Raw genomic sequence first — 21,710 nt, 5'->3', positions numbered from 1 at the left:
AGGCCTAGCCATATGCCATCAAGGAATGTGAGAGGCTTGATCTAAATGGAAAACCTGAGCTCACTTGCCACAGATGGTAGGTCTGGAATAGAAGGAGGCAGAAAGATTTCAAAAGCTTACTCAAGGCAAAGAGCAGACTGTCTGTAGTCCAGTTCATCAATCTTCAGAATTTGTGTAGTGAAAGTTATACTGCCTTGAGAATACTAACAACTTCAAAGAGGGCCTGGTTGAGTGAAATGAAACTACATAGCATCAAGGCACCATGTTCCAGGAATATTAGAGATGCGCACACTAATTACAGAACTGTCCTAACGTGTCTATTATATGGCGACACTGAGTGATGGATCACTGTGCCTGGTGCTGTAAGATCACATTCTCTTTCTCGAAACTGTGAAAGAACTGCTGATAATACTGTAATCCTAAAGCAAGGTTTTGTAAACTATGGCTTGCTGGCCAAATCCAGCCTGTCATCTGTTTTTATACAGCCCATGAGTTTAGAATTAATTTTAAATTTCGAAAGGGTTAAAATAATTTTTTTTAAGAATAATGCTTCATGACACATGAATATGACAAATTCAAATTTCAGTATCCACAAATAAAGATGTACTGGAACCCAGCCATGCAAATTTGCTTTGTCTGTGGCTGTTTTTGTGCCACAACAGCAGAGTTGTAATTGCAACAAGGTCCGGGTGGTCTAAAATATTTACTTTCTGGCCATTTACAGGAAAAGTCAGCTGACCCCTGCCCCAAGGTTAAAACTGACCTGAATATAACCCACAGATTTAAGACCGTTTAAAATAGTCAAAAGTAGTCTTGAACACCAAGACATTCACTGACTCAACCAAATCTGAACAATAATAAGGTCTACCACTACTGTACTTTGGACGACAGAAGTTGTTCATCAGTTCAGGGACTATTTTGTATTAATGGGAAATCACTACCACCATCATAACAGCAACAAAACAATTCAACCCTGTACTTCTCAAGAACTAAGAGGTTGTCCTCCAATTTTACGATTTTTTTTTCCAGACTCATGATCAGCATCGACACATTGCTGATCGTGTATCCCAGTACTGAAAAAATGAAGATGCTATTCTTCTAGATGATAATACTTCCTCATTCTGCCCTTCCAAAACTGCACCACCTTTCAGGAGATCTTGGACAGTAAACTTTGTAAATGATGCTCACGTCATGATCTAATGGAGAAAACAATCAAAACTGAATTTTCTCTTTGGCAAAATTTTGTCCTTTACCAGAGTGTGGAATATATGGAAGGTTCTAAAACAGCTTACAAATACTCAGTTGCTTTTTTTTGCAAACAGGTGACTGGGTTATGAAAATTTGTTGATTATATTCACCACACAATTTCCTCAGATCAAAGGTTGATCTGAAATAAAGGAATATGAGACTCAATTTGTTTTCTCCTGTACAACCCTGCTCCCTTTTCCCTCTCAATTACTAGGCTCTGCTTTCTTACTGAGGTCACAAGACAGCATTGCTGACTTATCCAAGTAAAGAGCTATGAAGTAAAAACAGTAATGGAGTTGGTGTCATGAGGGCAAGTGTTTAAGCCACTCATTTCTCATTGCGGAATTATTAGGTCAATGGAATCACAAATTAAGAAGATCACAGGGCTTCTTTGCAAAAATAAAGTCACAATTTCGAAAGGTCTCCAGATTTTGGTCAGTCTCTTGCCACTGAACAGAGGCATCAAAATATGGCAGCATTTTAATATGGCAGTTTTAATCAGCATCAACTCTAAAATGGAATGCCTAAAGAAAAGACAATCTTGGGCCCTCATCTAACAACAAGCCTCCATATGGAGTAAAATTCAATCCAAATAAATTACTACTAATCTGTGAAGTGTGAATGTTCCTTGTCCTATATTTTCAGGTTATCATATGGGAGATTTATCTGTCTAGTCAACTGGAGACTGCTTAAATGAAAGCCATATATAATATTTACTCCCAGCACCATTAAACGTACTGCATAATATTCAAAAATATTGAGCACAGGTAGGGTACAAATGAGAGAGAAGCCATTTATTCTGACATCTTATCTCTGCCCCTTCCTGTTTCATCTTGCAGATATTTTTTATTGCAGATATTATTTATTTTTATATTATCCTGATGCAATTTCTGGAGGAGGAAGACAAAGCTTCAGCAGCCTCAAAGCACAACGTCCTAGCTAAATGGTTCCCATTTAGAACCAGTTTCTCCTAAAATGTCTCACATGACATCCCATTTTTATAAATTCTTCACTCTCTCTTGAAAAATCTCTATTTCAGTTGCCAATAAGGATTTAAATGCTTCTAGAAGAAATATTCATCAAAAGTAACACAGCTGTGAATGACTGACATCAAGTATGAAGAAAAAAAAATATCACGTCAATGTTTCAACACATTATTTGCTGAACAACTTCTACTCAGTCCATCTGTACTAAATGGGTGCGCCAAAAATTGGACATGCCAGCAGATGGTTACAAGCGCTGTTTGGCATGCGTACTGGTACTATTTGACGCTGCTGAAAGACGAAATACAATTCCCCAGAAGGGATTTCTATATTTTCTAAAATAGTAATTTATATAACAGAAAAACTATGGAATCTTTACATTTGAGCCCTAGATTTACAAGACCCAAAGTTGTGTTGTCTTGCTTTCTAATTTGATTTTTAGTATTTCTGAACAGCAGTCATTGCTTTTCAGAGATTAGTGCTCCTTAACCAGGGCTGTGTGTCATTAGTTCTCAAGGTGTTTCTTCCAAGATATACGTGTCCAGACCCCACCTGGACACCACAACGAATCAGACATCCTGGAACGGGTCCTGGGCAGGAGTATTTTTTTTTTTTTTTCAAAGTTAAATTGATGTAGATTTGAAAGCATCTTGGTAGATTCTTATGTCCACACTACTTCAAGTTCTATCTTTTTTTTTTTTTTTTTAATTAAAGATTTTATTTTTTCCTTTTTCTCCCCAAAGCCCCCCGGTACATAGTTGTGTATTCTTCGTTGTGGGTCCTTCTAGTTGTGGCATGTGGGACGCTGGCAGCGTGGTCTGATGAGCAGTGCCATGTCCGCGCCCAGGATTCGAACTAACGAAACACTGGGCCGCCTGCAGCGGAGCGCGCGAACTTAACCACTCAGCCATGGGGCCAGCCCCCCTGGGCAGGAGTATTTTGAAAGGCTTGCCAGGTGACTGTGAAGAGCATCACTGGTTAGGAACAATTTTTCCAGATCACTTTTCATACTGATGAACAAATAACTATAACACACGCATGTGCATACAAAGACCAATATAATTCTGCTTTACTCCTCGTGGTGTTACCTAAATGTTCTCCTTTGCCATCCTATTCTTTCCTCTGAATTTCTGTCTTTGAAATTGTCTTGGAGCTTTCCACAGTTTGGTAATTTTTCAGACAAATTTTAGGCTAAGTCAGTGTACGTTAGGCATTCTTCATTTTGGGGAGCAGGATACCAACTTAGATCAGCAAATCCTTCCAAAACAATGCCATCTTAACATACAGTCCTCTAACAAATATTTATTCAGCAGAGTCTATATGTCTGCTACAGGCTGAGAAGAATGCAAGAAAAACAAGATGTGGTTCTTGTGCCCTCAAGGAGCATGTGTGATACAATTAGGGTGAAAATATACAGACAAGCTAAGTTAAATAACCATATAAGGAAGCATGTGATTCAGTATTAAATTACTCATACTTACAACAAGGACTTTAAGAATTCAGAAGAAACAGTGCTCACTCCAGACCCAACAGTCACACCACAGTTCCAAGAGGGCCTGGGGTTTGAAGGATAGGTAGTAGATAAATGGGCAGGGCAGAGGAATGTAGGTGCTCCGTGCCAGGAACACAGCACAAACCAAGGCAGCAGTGAACGAAGCATAGACAGTGAAAACACAGCCCTCTGCAAGGAAGGGCTCACTTGGGTGACTGATACCAACCAGATAAAGGCCAGACTCCAGCTATCAGGCTAAGGAGCCTAATATTTGTCCTACAGCTGCAGAGAATCATCAAGATTTTAAAGCAGCAGAACACGGAGACAGTAGTATTTTAGGAAAATTTATTTATTTTTGGTAGCAAACAAAATGTCTATGAATGTGATATAAATAATGAGACCTATGAGAACAATAAGGATCTGGGCCACAGCAGTAGCTTTAAAAAGAACTAATGGAGCTCAGTGGCTGATTGGTTTGAGTTTCCAGCCTGTAATAGAATGAAGGCAAACAAACAACAGGAGAAAGAAGGAAGTCAGGAGTGGAAGCAAATTAGAGTGGCCAGCTGGAGACAGAATGATGCCTCAGAAAAATCATCTGCACTGGACATATGGCTTTGGAAGAAGCTGCTGAGAAGAAATAACGTCTACACAGAGAATGGAAGGTAGAATGAGGAAAATAAGAGGCTGAAGACTGAATCTGGAGAAGTTGCCCATTAAAGATATATGGAAAATGCAGAATAAATGATGCAAACGAAAGACCTCAGAAAGGCAGGAAAATCTAGTGGCAACCCGGAAGCCAGGGAGAAAGAGAGTTTCAAGGCAAAGTTCATCAGCACAGTCAAAGACTACTGGTATTGATTCAGTTCTAGACCCAGCAACTTCCCTGGGTGCCCTAACCTAGAGCTGATCTTTCTCCTTTAGTTACTGACTTTAGTTACTGACTGTCCCTATCAATCATTTATCACACATATCTGGTTGTTTTTTAATATCTAATATAGACCCACACACACTCAGATATTATGTCATATCTCCTTGACACTATTATACTGAGCTTCTCGGGAGAAGAGATCACAATCAATACTTTATCGCTCCCCCACCCCTCATTGTACCCTCACATTGCCATGCCTCTAGCAACCACTTAGAAATATTTTTAACTGATGGTAGCTATGACCATCCTGGTGATTGTGGTGTGCAAATAAGACCAGCAGAATTCAAGGAGAAGACAGACACTGGTATAGTGTTGCATCTTGCTATTCCAAGTGTGGTCCATGGCCCAGTGGCATCACCTAGGAACTTGTTAAAAATGCAGTCTCAGCTACCATCCCAGAATGAATCAGAATCTGAATCAGACTGAATCAGAATCTGCATTTTAACGAGATCCAGGTGACTGATTCCTATGCATACCGGAGTAGAAGCTTGTGTAGACTCAGTATAACATAGAAAGGGCTAGCACTGAGTTACCAAAGAAGTTAGCTGGAGGAAGGGAAGATGGCACATGAGTTTCAGCATGTGGGCATGTGCCTAGACCCAACTTCACCCCTGCTCAGACCCACAGCTTAATGATGGAGTCCAGGCCCTTTGCGTATGTGACAGGGCCAGGCCAGGAAGCAATTCTAGCTTTTGATCAGTAGCCCAGATGGTATAAATCCTTGTCTCATAAACTGCCACTAAGTTCAGGAAGTTATAGGAAGGGCTTTGCAGATTTCAACTATTAGGTGGTTTTTCCAGATTTTATAAATATCTGACCTCCTGAAGACCCTGTTTGTGCCCCTCATGTTTATCTAGCCCTAGGAATTTATGATATTATTCTGCCTCTCACTCACTTCTCCTATAACATTAGGCTTCCCTCTAAGCTTTAGATTGCAATTGCTAAAATGCTTTTTTGGCATAATTGAAAGCTAAATCTAAAAGTGCAACTTTAACCCCAAATAGAAGGAGCCTGCAATAAAGGGAGCTACACTGACAGCACTATTGTTTAAATGACCAGGTGCCAGGAAAAAGGTCCCAAAGGAAAGGACTGTTAGACAAAGGCACAGCCATATCCCAAGGGATAAAGACCAAACAGAGTAATGGGTCTCGAGGCAGAATCTTCCCTTTGTTAAGGATGTGCTCAATGCTTCTATATTTCTTTCTCTAACTTTCCTAGAGATAAGCATATTGAGTGTCACTACTTCAAAAGATCACTGTGCTAGAAGAGTTCTCTGTGGGTCTTTTATTATTTTTAACAGCTTTATTTATACATAATTTACACGCCATAAAGTTCACATTTCAGAAATGGTAGAGACATTCATTCCATCCCCCACCTTCAAGTAATGCTTCATTAAACTCACCCAGGAATGTAATATAGCCATTTCTTAAATCTCCAGGAATATAGGACATCGTCATGACCCTCTGACAATATATCCCAGTTTCTCAGCTTTTATCAGTGGAAAGAACATCTTGGCAAAGTCCCCTCTATTAAAATTCAAACTATAAAAGTAATGACTTTCAGCGCTGTGTTTCAGAGGGGGCTGATTGAAAATGCCACCGTAGGCCCCTATAATCTGCCTGCTTTGTAGGAACTCCATTAGGAAACAAACTGCATTTACTGCATCCAAAGTGGAAATCACAAATTCTTACAAACTGTTAATCCTCCAGTTTTTCATGGACTATTTTTCCAACAGATGACATGCTTTCTAGCTTTCTAGGAGCTGCTGGAGCCTGCACTGAGCCATTGTTTTCACCTCAAGGATGGTATGAGTACTTAGGCAGGTTTTTCTATCAAAAAGAAAAACAGCAACTTACATGCTCTCACAGAACCTCGTCAGCGTGCTTGGCTTCTCCTGGTTGCGTCTCTGTCGAAACCAGCGTTGTATGCTGCGGACATCCCAGTCCAGCTGCTTGGAGAGACCTTCCAACCGCTTTTCATCAGGATGCTATGAAACAGAGTACCGGGAAAACCATTTTCATCTTCACCATCAACAGATCTGCCCTTGTCTATATTTGAGACTTTTCTCCCTTTCTTTAATATTAATATCTACTACTGAGATTTCTATATTTACTGCTGAGGACGTAGACCTTCCATTAGCAGCATGAACATAACCACTTAGGACAAGAAAAGTTATTCATTATGAAACAATATTGAAAAAATATGAATCTTGCTCTAATGCTTGCACTTCTTGTCAGCAACGAAGATTCAACAGAACACACAACTGGCAGAGTCAGCTTCATCAGCCTTCAAGGAAAGGAGTTAGGTGATGGTGAATTTGCAAAGATGCATCAGTCAAATATTTCACTTTCTCAGGAAAAAATGCTATATCCAATTATCACATATGAGGATACCATACGACAGACAAAAAACATGGAATAATCCCAAAATACCTCACGTTAAACTAAAGTACTAATTCTACTACGAAACATGTTTTCTCTTTCTTCCTCTTCTCTCTCCCTCTCCTCTGTTCTTCACACATTCCTCTTCTATTCCTTTTCTTGGTCATTCCTTTTGGCCGGATCCCCGTCAACCTTTTACAACAACTATGCATTACTTGAAGCAAACTTGGTGAAGTGGAAAGAGACCCTATTTATGCTTGCTATATGATGATATTTCTCTGTCTCTGACTCATTTCTATAACCTTAGGAGATGACAGACAGATTCAATTCCTCCCTCTAATGACCTCTCTGAGCCTGAGTTTCCTCACCTGTAAAAAAAAAGGGGGGGTTATTTATCCAGCTAAATGGGACTGTGGTGAGGACCAAATGTAACAACAAACGTAAAACTCAGTAAATGTTAGTTCTCCTCTTCCCAATCCCTCCCGTCTCTTCACTGTCTTAGAGAGCATCCTGCCAACAATCACGTGAGGGTGACCTGCCCACAGCAAACCTAAGCCAGTTCAGTTCTATTCCTTCACTTGTTCCGCCTTTGCTTTAATATTAATGAGAGGTTAATGATCAGAAGAAATAACCAAAAATGAGGTAGGGAAAGGCAGGCTGACCAGCTTTCAAGTTATACAGGTGGAATGTCCATATGGCAACTTTTTAAAGCATCTCAAGCAATTCGAGGTGTCAGACATACAGAAAACACAGCAAATGGCCTTGGTGTTATGACTGAGGGTATAAAATGTGCTGAGGTTATGTCTGTGAAAATTATTTCCCAACTTTCAGTGAGGCATGTACTTTGAGTGGTTTATCAGCAGTCATAACACCATCCACATGCTCCTTTTGTGTCTCTCCTAATTAAAAAATATGGGAGAGAGAAAATTCACAACCTACAATATATCTTGGCTATGCCATTTTCTTAGAGGAATTCATTTTTATTTCGATTTATTTTCTAAGCTTATTGAATAGGGAAAATATTCACATAGTTCACAGATTTTAAATTATCTAAAGTCTTACCTTCCCACTTTGTTCTTACTGCTCTCTCAGTTCCTACTCTCCCCTTCCTACCAGGTAACCAGTTCTTAAATCAGTTTCTCTCCGAGTTACTTTGTGCACTCACAGGCAAACTTGAATATGGATTCTTACATCCCCCTTGTCACACAATGGTTGCATAGTATACACATCATTCTAAACTTTGGATTTTTCACTTTACAATGTACCTTGGAATATTTCCATATCAAAATATAAAGAATGTCCTCTTTTTGTAGAACTATAAGGATATGCCATAATTTACTTACCCAGTCCCCGATTAATGGACATTTTAGAAGCTCCCACACTTCTGCTACTAAAAACAATGCTGCAATAAATAACCTCGCCCTGGGTCATTTTATACAAGCATATATACAGGGATAAAATGTTGAAAGCGAACATTGGAAATCAAAGTCTATGCAACTTCAATTTATTTAGACATTAAAAAACTACCCTCATGAATGATTTTACCAATATATACTCTCACAAGCAAGAATGCCCATTTCCCAAAGCCTCATCAAAAGAGTAGGTTATCAGACTTTTCCATTTTTTTCCAGTCTAATATATAAAAAGTAGTATCTCGGGGCCGGCCCAGTAGCGTAGTAGTTAAGTTCGCCCACTCCGCCTTGGCAGCCCACAGTTCGCAGGTTCGGATTCCAAGCGTGGACCTAACACTCGTGGTAAAGCCATGCTGTCGTAGCATCCCACATAAAATAGAGAAAGATTGGCACAGATGTTAGTTCAGGCCAATCTTCCTCACAGACACACAAAAAGAAAGTAGTATCTCATTATATTTTTTAAAGATTTTATTTTTTTCATTTTTCTCCCCAAAGCCCCCCAGTACATAGTTGTATATTCTTCGTCGTGGGTCCTTCTAGTTGTGGCATGTGGGACGCTGCCTCAGCGTGGTTTGATGAGCAGTGCCATGTCCGCGCCCAGGATTCGAACCAATGAAACACTGGGCCGCCTGCAGCGGAGCGCGCGAACTTAACCACTCGGCCACGGGGCCAGCCCCTCATTATATTTTTAATTTGATTTTCTCTTTTTATGAGAAGCATCTTTTCATGTGTCTTAAAATACATCTGTACTTCCTTTTTATGAACAGTCTTTTCATATCTATTGCACATTTTTTCCTTGATTTGTAGGTATTTTCTTTACTGATTTGTAGAATTTCTTCATTTATTAAGGTGATTAAATCTGTACCATAGGTTGCACACTTTGTACCAAAGTCTATTTGTTTTAGAATTAGCTTATGGTGTTTTTCACTTGTGTAAGTGTTTAAAAAACAGGAATTTATCAATCTTTTCTGTTACAGCTTCTGAACTGGGGTCATAATTAGAAAAGCCTTCCCTACCCCAAATGTTCAAGAAATTCTCTCACATTTATAGTCTTGATTGTAATACATTCACAGATTTGATTTTTACATTCAATAGTGATTGCATTTGGAATATATCCTGGTATACAGTGAGAGGTATGAATCTAACTTTCTTTCCAAATGGCTACCCAGATAGCCTGGTACCATTGTTCACCTCCTCATGAGAAATCAAATGCATTCTTCCATTGTTCTATTGCTCATGTGCCAGTACATATAGTTAGCTTACTCAGATATCTTTATTTACTTTTCTTTATGAAATTTAGAATTGGCTTGTCTAGTTTCAAAATTTAAAAATGGTCTATTGGTATTTTAAATGAGATTATACCAAGTTCTTAAATTAATATAGAGTGAACTAATATCTTTACTCAATTTGTCTTTTGTGTCTTTCCAAAGTGTTTGAAAGTTTTCCTCACATGCCTTGCACATCCTTGTTATATTTATTCCTAGGATATTATCTTTTCGGTTTTTATTGTAAGGAATTTTCTTCTATCTTCTAACTACTTTAGTTTGCATATATATATAGGTACTAATTTTGCAATAACATTTCATATTGTTTGTGGTAGTTTTTCACTTGATTCCTTTAATTTTCCTGCTATACAGTCATATAATAGCATATTACTGGAACGTAAACTCTATAAACAAGGGAAATTTCTAGTAACTTTTTTCACAAATACCTAGAATATAGTAGGGACTCAATAAATAGTTCTTGAATGAATGAAGAAATCTTCACAGAGCAATAGCTTTACCTCTTCCTTCCTTATTTTTATGCCTTTATTTTCTTTCTCTTATCTGTTTGCTAATTCAGTGTACAACTTAGCACAATGGAAAACAGTGGTTATAACAAGCATCCTTATCTGTTCCAGACTTCAGTGGAAATATTGCTATGATTCTCACTAAGCAAAGGCCAGATCTGGGGCGGATATACAAATGTATTTATCATGGAAAGGAAACTACCTATCCCTAGTTAGATAATTTTATTTTAACCAAAATTATGTTAGATTTCAGCTTCCATGGAGATGATCATGTACTTTTTCTCCCTAGATCAATTAATATGATAAATTATATAAACAAATCTTTTAACACTGAAGACAGGGAAGGACTCGGATTCCAAAACGAACCCTATTTGGTGATGATCAATAATTCTTTTAATGTGCTGCTCTGTTCCATTTGCTAATTTTTTATTTGCGATTTTTCAATATTAATAAGTACAATTGGTCTCTAGTCTTATTTTTTGGTGAAATCTTTTTCAGACTTTGATATTAATGTTTTATTGCTTCATAAAAAGAGAATTTGGATGGTTTTCTGAATTTTCTATGCTTTGATATAGTTTAAAATAGCATTGGAATTATCTGCTCTTAAGAGGCTGCGTTAGAACTTTCTTATGAGAGCATCTGAGCTTTGTACTTTTTGCAGTTTAGCTTTTTGATTTTGATCTTCACACATACACACATACACACATACATATACACACTTATCAAACAAATTATAGTCGGTAAATTATATTTTTCTGGAATAATTTACACTTTATCCATGTTTTTATATTTTATCTGCCATGTTAATAGAAATATATCCTTTTTATTATCCTCCATTTCTGTGACTGCTGATTACTATGTAATTAATTATTATGTCGTGAATTTGTGCCTTTTTTTCCTTTATTGGATTAGGTGACTTTCTGTAAAAAAAGAAAATTAAACAGAAAAGCTACTTTTGGATTAATTTTCAATTTGGTAGTTTTCCTCACTCAATTTCTGCATTTATCTTTATGAATTTCTTCTTTCTGCTTGCCTTCCTTAATTTTTTGTTCTCCTTCTACTGTTTAAGTAAGTGGTTAGCTATTTATATATATATGTGTGTGTGAGTTTTCATCTTAGCACTGCTTTGGCCTAATACATAGGAGTAGCACTTTCATCATCGCTGTTTTCCAAATGTTGTAAAATTGTATTTTTACACAAAAGTTGATTAAGAAGGCAAGAGGCTTTCTCTTTTCTGATTTCTAGTATTATTAAATTGTGCCTGTTTTTGAAATTTATTAGCATTTTGTATATAATAAATGGTCAATTTTTGTAAATATTTAATAGACACTTAAAAAAAATATAGTCTCTATGTTCAGAATATAAGGTTCTAAATATACCTCTTAGATCTTACTCATTAATTATGCTTCTTAGAATTTCTATATTCTGTTATAGTTTTTGTCTGCTTGATCTGTCATGACACAGAGGTAAATTAAAATTTCTTACTATTAAATTATTTCTTCTTTCATTCTTTTTTATTAGAATGTGGATACAATGTTATTCAATGCATATATATTCATAACTATTTTGTCTTCATTGTGAATTGTATCCTTTAGCAATAAAAAGCCAATTCTTCATTTCATTTAATCCTTTTTTGCCTGAATCCCAGTTTTACATAAAAATAGAAACCCTACTTCCTTTATTATTTACATTTGCTTGTATAACATTACTCATACTCCTATTTTCAATATTTGTAATTACTTTATCTGAAGAGATCTCTTATGACTTTGGTGACCCAAACCTGAACTATTTTTTATTAGATGAGTCAAACTCATTTTTATGTATTGATATAACTGATAAGCTTGCTTATAGTTCCCTCACATTAATTATGTTTTGCTTTATGTTTTGATAATTTTTTAAAAATTTTAAAAAATTTTTATTTTATCAAACCAAATATAGATTGTTTTATTTTCCTTCCTTTTTGTGGGTACTTTTTATTCTAGTGGTTATCCATATAACCATAATACACTTCTGTTTTTCATCCAGTAACAATTCCACATGAGCAATATTTAAAACTAGTGTATTTCCTTTTCCTCCTCCACCCAATATTAGTCAATAATTTTATCTTCCTAGAGTTTACTCTTGTATTGTTAAATATGCTGCACTTCTATGACTCAATTTGGCTGCTTAAACTGATATGTTTTGACTCCTAGCTACTAGGAGCAATTAGTGAATTTACTCTGCCTCCCACCTTCTTTTCCCTCCCTCTAAACTACTGTTAGTTGTACATTTCTACATTGTGAGAGCATTTAATGTTCAGATTCTGCTCTGTCATCCTAATCCTCACATTTCCTTCCAGCTTAGTTTGACAGTTTAAATATACTAGAAACTCACCAACATTCCCAGTTATCTCTTGGTCGGCTGAAATTAATGAGTTAATAGTTTCTTCAGGAAAGACTCTTGGGAACAATCCCCCAAATTTTTGCATGTTTAAATCTGTTAGTCTTCAGCAGTAAAAAAATAAAATTAGCTAAATACAAAATTCTTAGTCCACATTTTCCTTGAAAATATTGGAAATATTGTTCTGTTGAATTTTGTTATAGAGAACATATAAAGTCATGCTGATATTTTTTCCTAAATAAGTGATTCAATCTTTACTTGGCTACTCAAAGAGTTATTTCTTTCATTTTTCAAGTCTAATAATTTTAATATAAATCTTGGTGTTAGACTTCTTACGTCAATTTTTACTACATTTTCACTAACATGTTAAAGTAAATCTGCACTTATTTAGCAAAATTTTCTTGAATTATATCTTTCAATATTTATTCTACCTTGCTTTTCCTTAAGTGATTCCAATTATGCAGATGCTAGACCGTTTTGGCTTTTATATCTAATTATTTGTAGCTTTTTTTTTGTTTCACTTAATTCAGTTTTATTATTTTTATCTCCCATGTTCCTTGCTGAGTTTTCTGCAGTGTCTAGTGTCTCCTATGTTCTTTCCAGTTTTGTCTTCATTTCTGTGATGGTTTTAGTACTTTTTTCCTGAACCTACCAACTCACATTGCATCTCTTCCTATTGACCACCTATTTTTTTCTTTAGCTTTTATATTTTTTTTGTGTGTGGTCTTCCTTCACAGAGTTATTGCTTCATTCTTCTTTTAAATTTATGATAAAATATTTGATCACAATTTTCATTTGCCATGTGGCCTCATTTTTCTAGTGACAATTTTTGTTAATAAGCATTGCTACAGTTTCTTTGTCTTTGCTTTGATGCTGGGTGGCTTCCTTCTTCATTACTCATCATTGAATGAGTTGGATTTTCTTGACCAGCCCCTAGTGTTATGGGGAGCAGGGAGAGTTCTCTTGTAGTGTAGTTGCCACCCAGGTGGGCTGCTTTCTACAAATGTGTCATCCGTGTCGCTTTCTGTGTATCTCCTCTGCTTCTCTGAATTAAACTGAGTCCAGGAGTGCACCTGCCAGCCTTGCTCACCAGTTCCTCTACCTAGTGCTGCAAACAGTGGAGAGAGCTTTTGTCTCCCTTGGCTTCAGGAGCTGTTTTTCCTAAAATCTAGCCCCCCTGAGCCCTCCATGCACACTTCATCCTTTTCACTTCCTCCTACTTGGCTTCCGCCCAACCCCAGCTGTTTTTGTTAGCCTTTATAGATATTTTGAAATCCGGAGAAACGTATCTCCAAGTTTGCCAAAAATAGAGTTTGTGAGATTTTCCTTTTTCTTTCTTTTTTTGTGTTTACGTTTTATTATTGGTATTTTTTATTGTTCCTCATAAAGTTTCTTTTTTTAAACATTTCCAGGGAAAGAAAGAAATAATGCTGACTTATATAGACATTTTTATACTAGAAATATCTAAGTTAATTTTAATAACCTTAACTCTAATCAGTACTGGGAGGGAAAAGGAAAGAAAGGAGACAGGCATAGGAGGAGAATGAGGGAGAACAAATTATAGGAAATCTGCCTGTAATTTCTAAAATATAGTGAAACATACCAAAAGTAGATTATGACATGATTTCTCTGGATCACAAAACCTGGTTTCATAGCTGACATATATTCTTCCCTCTGACAAACAAATGGCAAGCAATAGGATATATTGGAGTATATGAGGAAGCCATTTGGTGTAAACCTAATTCAGCCTGACTTTGTTTGTCCAAAAGGTCCTGACATGGCCGCTGAGCATGCATTGAATATCTGATTTAAGCATTTGCTATGTCCCAAAGGCAAGAACAAATGCCCTTAAGATAAAGGTGCAACTTCCCCCATACTAGCATTTCCTTAAGGATAAGCATCTCTCCTTAGGCTAGGAATTGATTGCTGCACCCACACTGTGACCACCCAGCTCACCTGTGACCACCCCTTGGAGACAACAGATCTGCTTCCTGCTGTGTCCACCAAGACAGCAGACCTACTACCTGGTGTGTCCATCAATCGCTGTGCTGAGAGAGCAATCTCTGGTGACTATTGTAAAAGGAACATTTCAATCATATGTGAAACATACTCTTTGAGGGTATATAACCACTCTGTACACCCCACTTCTTTGGTGCCCTTCCTTCCTTCGGGAAGGAAGGCCCCAAGCTAAGCTAGTCCTCAAATCTAGCTCAGAATAAACTCACCCCAATTTTCATTTATAGATTGGTTGTGGATTATTGGCATCGACAACTCAATGGCTCAGGAACTGATTTGATTTAAAAAGCGAAGTAGTTGGGATTTTAGATACATGTAAATAATATGGCAGGAGAATCCTCAGAAGTTAAGAATATATATGCCTAGATAATTCTGGATAAATCAGTTAAGACACGTGAACTCAGAAATACCCACTAAAGAAAAATAATCATTCTGTTCATTTGAATGAGCGCGACAACCCATAGTTGCAGGTTCTTGAGCCCCATCCCAAGTCTGCTGAATCAGAATCTCTAAAACAGGATGCAGCAATCTGCTTCTAACTCCTCAGGTGATCCTAATGCAAAGTGTGGGAACCCCTGGCCCAAACAGCTTCCCCCTCATTTACTAACCAACAGACTTACAGCCTACGGCCACAATGGCAGGAGGCAGCACAGCTGATGTTCCAATATACAACTCAGGTCTGACTGACTCAAAAAATCAATGCGTCTAATTATTTTGCAACAGGGGTAGATTCTCTGAAATGTTTATTAAATTTTAGAATTGGGGGGGGAAGGGAGTGAGAGAGACAGACACACAGATGTTACCTCAAGAGGAAACACTGCTGAAGAATATAAAGGGGTTCAAATTTATCAGCTAATTTCACAGATGAGAACTACATAGTCAGGGCATGTGACTAGTGCAGTCACACATTCAGAAGGGCCCACACTTGGGGTTTAAAGTTCTGTGGTTGCTATCTTAAAATTCTTAATACTTTTGTTATGGAAATTGTGTTCTGAATGTGAAGTCCAATGGAATGCAGAAGCATGTGTCAGAGGCTTGGAGTCTTGGCTCACACACAGTCCTACCACTTCCCCTAAACAAGTTCTGGGTAACCTAATTCCCTGGCTCCTCAGGTCCTGCCAGCCTTTCCCTTCCCACTGCTGCCTAGTGACTGCTGCTACCCTGGGTGCAAGCATAGAAAGGGCTGGGTTGGGTGTGCACACCCCATGGTCTCTCAAGGTGGGGCACGGGGGCAGCCATCTGCACCATGGGCAGGCAGCACCTCAGTGCATTTGGAAGGTGACTCAGTGGAGATAAGCGTCTTGCCCACCCCCAAACCGGATACCTAGTGTGTCCTGGCACAGAGATTTCAATACACTTAGAGGTCACCTATCCACCACGGGTTAGGGCAATAGGCCCATGGAAAGGGAGAAGCTACCCTCAACTCCTCTGCCTTGGTCAAGGCATGGCATGTCAGCCCAATAGCCAGCCAGTCGGTTGTGTGTGCCTTAAGTCAGAGTGGGGTCCCCAGGCACTTGTGAGGGTCTGTACTTGCCCCATGAGTATCCCCATGCCTCAGGGAGCATGACATTAAATAGCAAATAAAATAACACCTTGACAGGACAAGAGAGGAGAGAGACAATGGCAGAAAGGGAAAAGCTTTATATTTCTATGTTTTTAATGGCTCTTTTTTTCATGCTTTTTGAACAAGGGTCCCCAGATTTTCATTCTGCGCTGGTCCCCACAAATTACGTAGCTAGGCCTGTAAGTAGTAAGTTTTGAGGGTACATCCCTACACATCTGAAAGATGATAATCATGGCCTTCATCAAAGGTCACTTGAAAGCATGGTTAAGGCCAGAATGCTGAATGATCACTCCAATACATACAGACACTGTTCAAACGCCCCAAGTCCTGCTACTTCTATTCCAGTCAACTGACTTGCTACTTTCTTATATCACAAATAACACTAGAGAACTACAAAGAATTCAAGGAAAAACAGTTCCAACTTTGCTGCATTTATATTTAAAACATGAGGCTTCTGCTTTAATCATGTGAAAATTTTCAAAAGAATCACTGTGGAAACTAAAAGAATCTGATCATTAAAGTAGCTAGCAGCAAGTATTCTCCAGAGCAGTCAACCTGGCTGCAAAATCCTTTTATTACCTTTATAGAAGAAATTTCGCCAGTAACCATAATAAACATAAGGCAAGGGAAATAAAATGTTCACTGCAGGATTTCTAAAGGGAGGCATAATATTTGGGTAGAAAACTCATTTTATTATGCCTTTAGAGTAATTCACAAGATAAATACAAATGTGTTGTAATCACGTTAAAAAATTAACCTGACAACTCCCTACACATCTGCTCTTTTAGAGGGAAAAAGGTGTTTCACTGCAGCAAATTGACATGTTGAACAAAAATGCAAGTTTTTTCCTATTATTTTCTTCCTTTAAATACTGTAGTATATGTGTCCCTTCAGGGTGGAATTTGGCAATCTAAAATCATCCCACAAAACTAGCAGAAGAGCTCTTCCTCAAATGCCACTCACTCTTCTCTCCTTCCTAGCAGAGATCTAAAAAACACCTGGTGCTTTATTCCACTTTTCCAGGAAAAATATACTATTTTTAAAAGAATAGAGGGAAAAACCCTAGAGAATTTTGGCAGAAGTAAAGACCATAAAAATTTTTAAAAAGTGTTTGAATATTGGAATTAATGGTTTTAAGACAAGAGACAAGTGAAATAAATGGTTAGCAACACAATTCTAAAAAAGGAATAAAATTTGGTTAACATTGTCAAATCACATCTTAAACGCGTGAGTAACTCTCCCAGAAAAACCAAAGAGGGAAAATGAACCAACCATTTAATACACAAATACACAATACTTCTCATAGAATGTTACACTTCTGTTCTTTTCTTCTTGTCCATGCAAGAGTAAGATAAGAGAAAGATATAAGAAAAGGCATTTGGAGACTGTGATTTGCTTTATTTTCTCACAGCCTTAGACTTGGGTTTTGGACTTTGGTCTTTTTCCTCCCCGTTTTTTCTCATGGAGCTATCAGCTGGAGAGGGGGTGGGGCAACCTTTCCCCATCTCTTCTCCCTCCCCTCCCCTGCTCTCCTCTCTCCACTCTTGGCTTGGACTTTAACTCTCATGAGAGTGAATACCTCCTCTCCTACTTTCTCCACAGTGAATCTATAACTTAGAACTATCCTGACCTTTGTTCTTTACTCCTTCACGTTGCAACTCTTCTCTCCTTCAATTATTCCCCATTTTGTGCACATTTGTCTATGTCTCACAACTGCTAGAACATACGGATGATGCTAAAAGCAAACGGGCACTTTTTCTCACACATACATTATTTACATTCCTCAGCTCTACCCACTCACCTCTGCAAAGTGCCATCCAACTGTTTTACATAGTGCTTCATGTCATGTCAGATTAAAAGAGGCACGGAATGAGACTAATAACTATCTAATCTAGACTTCTTCCCAGATAGCTTTCGAAATCAACTGGAGAGTAAACAAACAGGTCTCAAACATGCCCACATTTCTTCAGCTTCCACCCATTTTGGTCTCATCACAATGCTTGCATGCTTTCCACAGGTATGCCTTCCAGCATGAGGCTGGGCAAGTTAGTTCTCAAAGCCAGGAGAGAAGGGATTGAATGACTGCAGACTGAGAATGGTGGTCATGACAATTCACATCCCAGAAAAGGACAATCATACCTTTGTAATCGCAGTGAAGACCTTTTCCAGAATGGCATTTGGCTGGGCAATTTGTGGTCCATTGGCCTGAATGTTGAGGGCTATAGCACATGGTTTGGCTACAAATCTTAAAAAAAAAAAAAAAAAAAGGGTCAGAAATTATTCTTTCTATAGTTATTACCAGTTATATGTTACTCAATTTTCCCGATAAAGTGCTGATAAGATTTTATGGGTGGACATTGCCAATATTACAATGTCGGTAACTCTAAAGCAGGTTCAACTTTTTTCTTCTCCTTTAGTCCCCCAGCAGTAACAGTAAAAAAGAAATCCTTTTAAAACATTTAAACCTCCTGATCCTCAAGTTCCAATGAAACTGAACGATAAAAAACTATCCAAAGACAAATATAAGTGCATAAGTAAGATATATAAACAAAATGAACCATGATTTTAAAGTGATATAATTTATACTCTCCTTACTAATGCCTGACTAGCAACAGTCATGTTATATTTTCACTGTGAGAAAGTGTTTACTAACCATCTGATTACACATCTAGAGTGTGTTTTTGATCAACCCTAGTCATAAAATTGGCCATTTTTGTCTCTATAATCAAAGTGTGCTATACGCAACTCCAATTCCTCATGGATTTGTAAAATTCTCTGCTTTGTGGTTATTTGCTTTTTTTCTCATAAGAAGTAATGAAGAATGTCAAACAGCATGATTTCTCAGATAAGCTGAAAAGTCTGAAATGATTTCAGACATCAACCGCACTGTTTTTATCCTAAGCAAATGGCTATGTCAAGAAGAATGGGAAGATTTAGCTTGATTTCTGGTTGTGTTTGATATGCGAATGAAGCATTGAAGGAGTTCAGGCAGAGGGCATGAGGCCCCCAAAACTATGGTGACATGTCTAAAACTCTTTTAAAAAGAAAAAGCATTTATAACTTTAAGAGTTGTTTTAGACTAAATGTTCAGGAAATGAGGTTCTATAAATATTTCTTTTCAGTAGTGACATTTAATATTTTCTACTAATACAAAATAACATAATATTATATGAAAGTATTACCCAAATTAATTTAATGCTGGCCAAAGGCAACAATTGATACATGTACAAAACAGATCATGAGTAAATCTTACATGAAGCTTCTTTAATAATAGTCGATAAGATTAAAGAAAAGCAGACAAAGAAGGAATTTTTTTTTTAAGTGTGACTAATGAAGTTTGCATACATAGTACCACATAATGTCCTACTGGGTTCTATTTCAAGTTAAAGAGGAGACATTTATTCAAACAGGGAAATGGAATACTGTACATGCAAGCCTAAACTAGAAAAGACATACATGGAAAATGCAATATAATACCTGTTTCACTGGGCCCTCTGGGACAAAGTTAGAAAGAAAGAACAACTACCCTTTCCTAGTACATAAATCTTCTAGAAACTGGACTTTTCCCAAAACATTTGCATTCTCAATTCTTTTTAATGTAAAATTTTCTAAGGTATATTGCCTCTTCTCCTACCTTCTTAAAGAGAAGTGTAATCTTTTTCTAATAACTCTGGTCTTCACTATGAACAATAATCATGGAGCTATGGTTGTAGCTAGTGGGAAGAAATGAAGTTTGATGGGTAATGACCACAGAAGAGAATCCAGAACTTCTTTCCTGCTTTGTGGTTACTTGCCTTTTCATCATAAGGTATAATGAGGGATGTGAAAAGACATGAAGTCCAGTAAAAGTGGGAAAAAAAAAAAAAGGTAAAATAGCAAAATTAATTTGGCATAAAAGCCAAAATCAACTTTTCCAATGGTTGCCTTCTACTCTTCCCCGTTGGATTTTTCCCTAGCCCTCTCTCATGTTCCCAATTCCCATAACTTCTGAAACACTGTGTTCGAATTCCCTTTTGGAATTTGTTATCATCATCCTTGTAACATCCTCCTAGTCTAGCACATGGTCTTCTTTCTTCTAAAGAGTGAAGAGTCTAAATGCAGAGGCTGATCATTTCATCTCTGAATATGCAACAGAGCCTGGGTATATGCAAGAGAGATTCAAGAAATTTGATCAACTGGCTATCTTCAGTAAATATGTTTTCATTGTTGCTACCATTATTTTGAGTACTGTTGACAAGCTAACAGACCTCCTCTGTGTGCCCCACAACAATACGTGGGGAGGGGCAGTATGACAGCCAAGAAATTCAGTCAACAGAATCTCCTCAAAAGCAACTTCCCCACCTTTGATATCATCCTCTAGTAACTTACAAAGAATTCAACAATTTTTTTAGCATCTGTTGCACAATAGAACATTTCACACCTCTCTCCTCATTTTAAGCTTCAAACCACTTTTTAAAAACTCTTCTCTAAATGTCAAGAACTAGTGCAATAGCATCTTGAAAAAGGAAAACCCCTTGATCACCAAACTTATCAAATTTTGATAATCAAAATTATCAAATAAACATGACGCTCTGTAAACAGATTTTTAAAGCAGTGTCCAAAGGATAGCGTTGGAATCATCTCTGTTACTATCTGGCTGTGGAACCCCAGCTACAGAAATTAATCCCTCTGTGCCTCAGTCTCTTCATATGTAAAAAATTATAGTAATAATTACACATGTACATAAATTATATGTGTATACAAACACATATATATGTTAAAACATAATGTCACACGGTCTCTTTGTCTAAAATCTTTGATGTGAGCCATGTGTACGGTTTCACACCATAGCATTACACTCCATGACTTCTCTGGGCCCAGCAACCCACTCAGCTTCACCTACACTGCATCAAGTCTTGTATATCCAACAAGTCCTAAAAGTATCAAGTAAAAAAGAAGATACCAGAGAGCAAGACAGGCAACTGAAAAAGATAAGGGTCATCAGGTAGAATGACCACTTGCCTCAGTTTTTCCTCACAGTCTGGTTGTCCCAGGATCATTATTAATGGCACCAGCTTTATGGACAAAAGCATCTCTGTCTGATATCTTGCCACAATGATTTTTTTTAAAAAAGTGTCCCCATTTGGACAATAAACTATAGTGACGCTCATCATCAAGCCCCAGGCCCAGGATGGATCCACACTGAGTCCACACAAGCAATGCCACCATGTTGCAAGCTCATCCACACCTGGCCTTCTCTCAGGGCCCAAATCTTTCCAGCTCCCCTACCCATCCCCATGGCCCTCTAGCGTGCTGTGCTCACACTTAGCACAGGATAGTTAGTATGAACATGTGTGTCCCTCTCCCTAATGCGTGTGGGCTCCAGGAAGGGAGGAATGGCTTTAGGGAAAGTCTGTATCTCTGGAGCCTGGCACATGAGCTCATCTAATCCTCCCTTGGCCAGATGAGGCCAGATTATCACCACCTCCACTTTGCAGAGGTGAGAGAGGTGAGAAGCCTCTGCCTCCAAGGGAAGGGA

The 21,710-nt window shown here is 37.8% G+C and overlaps 1 protein-coding gene across 2 annotated transcripts in view; it reads right to left on the bottom strand.

Moving 5' to 3' along the window:
* The window catches only part of CERS6 (ceramide synthase 6), a 302,891-nt gene that overhangs the window by 196,627 nt on the left and 84,554 nt on the right, over window positions 1-21,710 (bottom strand). For both annotated transcript variants that reach the window (XM_014860459.3, XM_014860451.3), the window contains exons 2-3: window positions 18,332-18,437; window positions 6,508-6,638 (exon numbers count right to left, since the gene is read on the bottom strand). In XM_014860459.3, coding sequence (XP_014715945.1) covers window positions 6,508-6,638; window positions 18,332-18,437 — 237 coding nt within the window. The remainder of the gene's footprint in view (window positions 1-6,507; window positions 6,639-18,331; window positions 18,438-21,710) is intronic.

Source organism: Equus asinus, chromosome 4 (genome assembly GCF_041296235.1).
Source record: "Equus asinus isolate D_3611 breed Donkey chromosome 4, EquAss-T2T_v2, whole genome shotgun sequence".
Lineage (NCBI taxonomy): Eukaryota > Metazoa > Chordata > Mammalia > Perissodactyla > Equidae > Equus > Equus asinus.
Note: the sequence above shows the minus strand (reverse complement) of the source record. Positions and strands in the feature narration are given on the sequence as shown.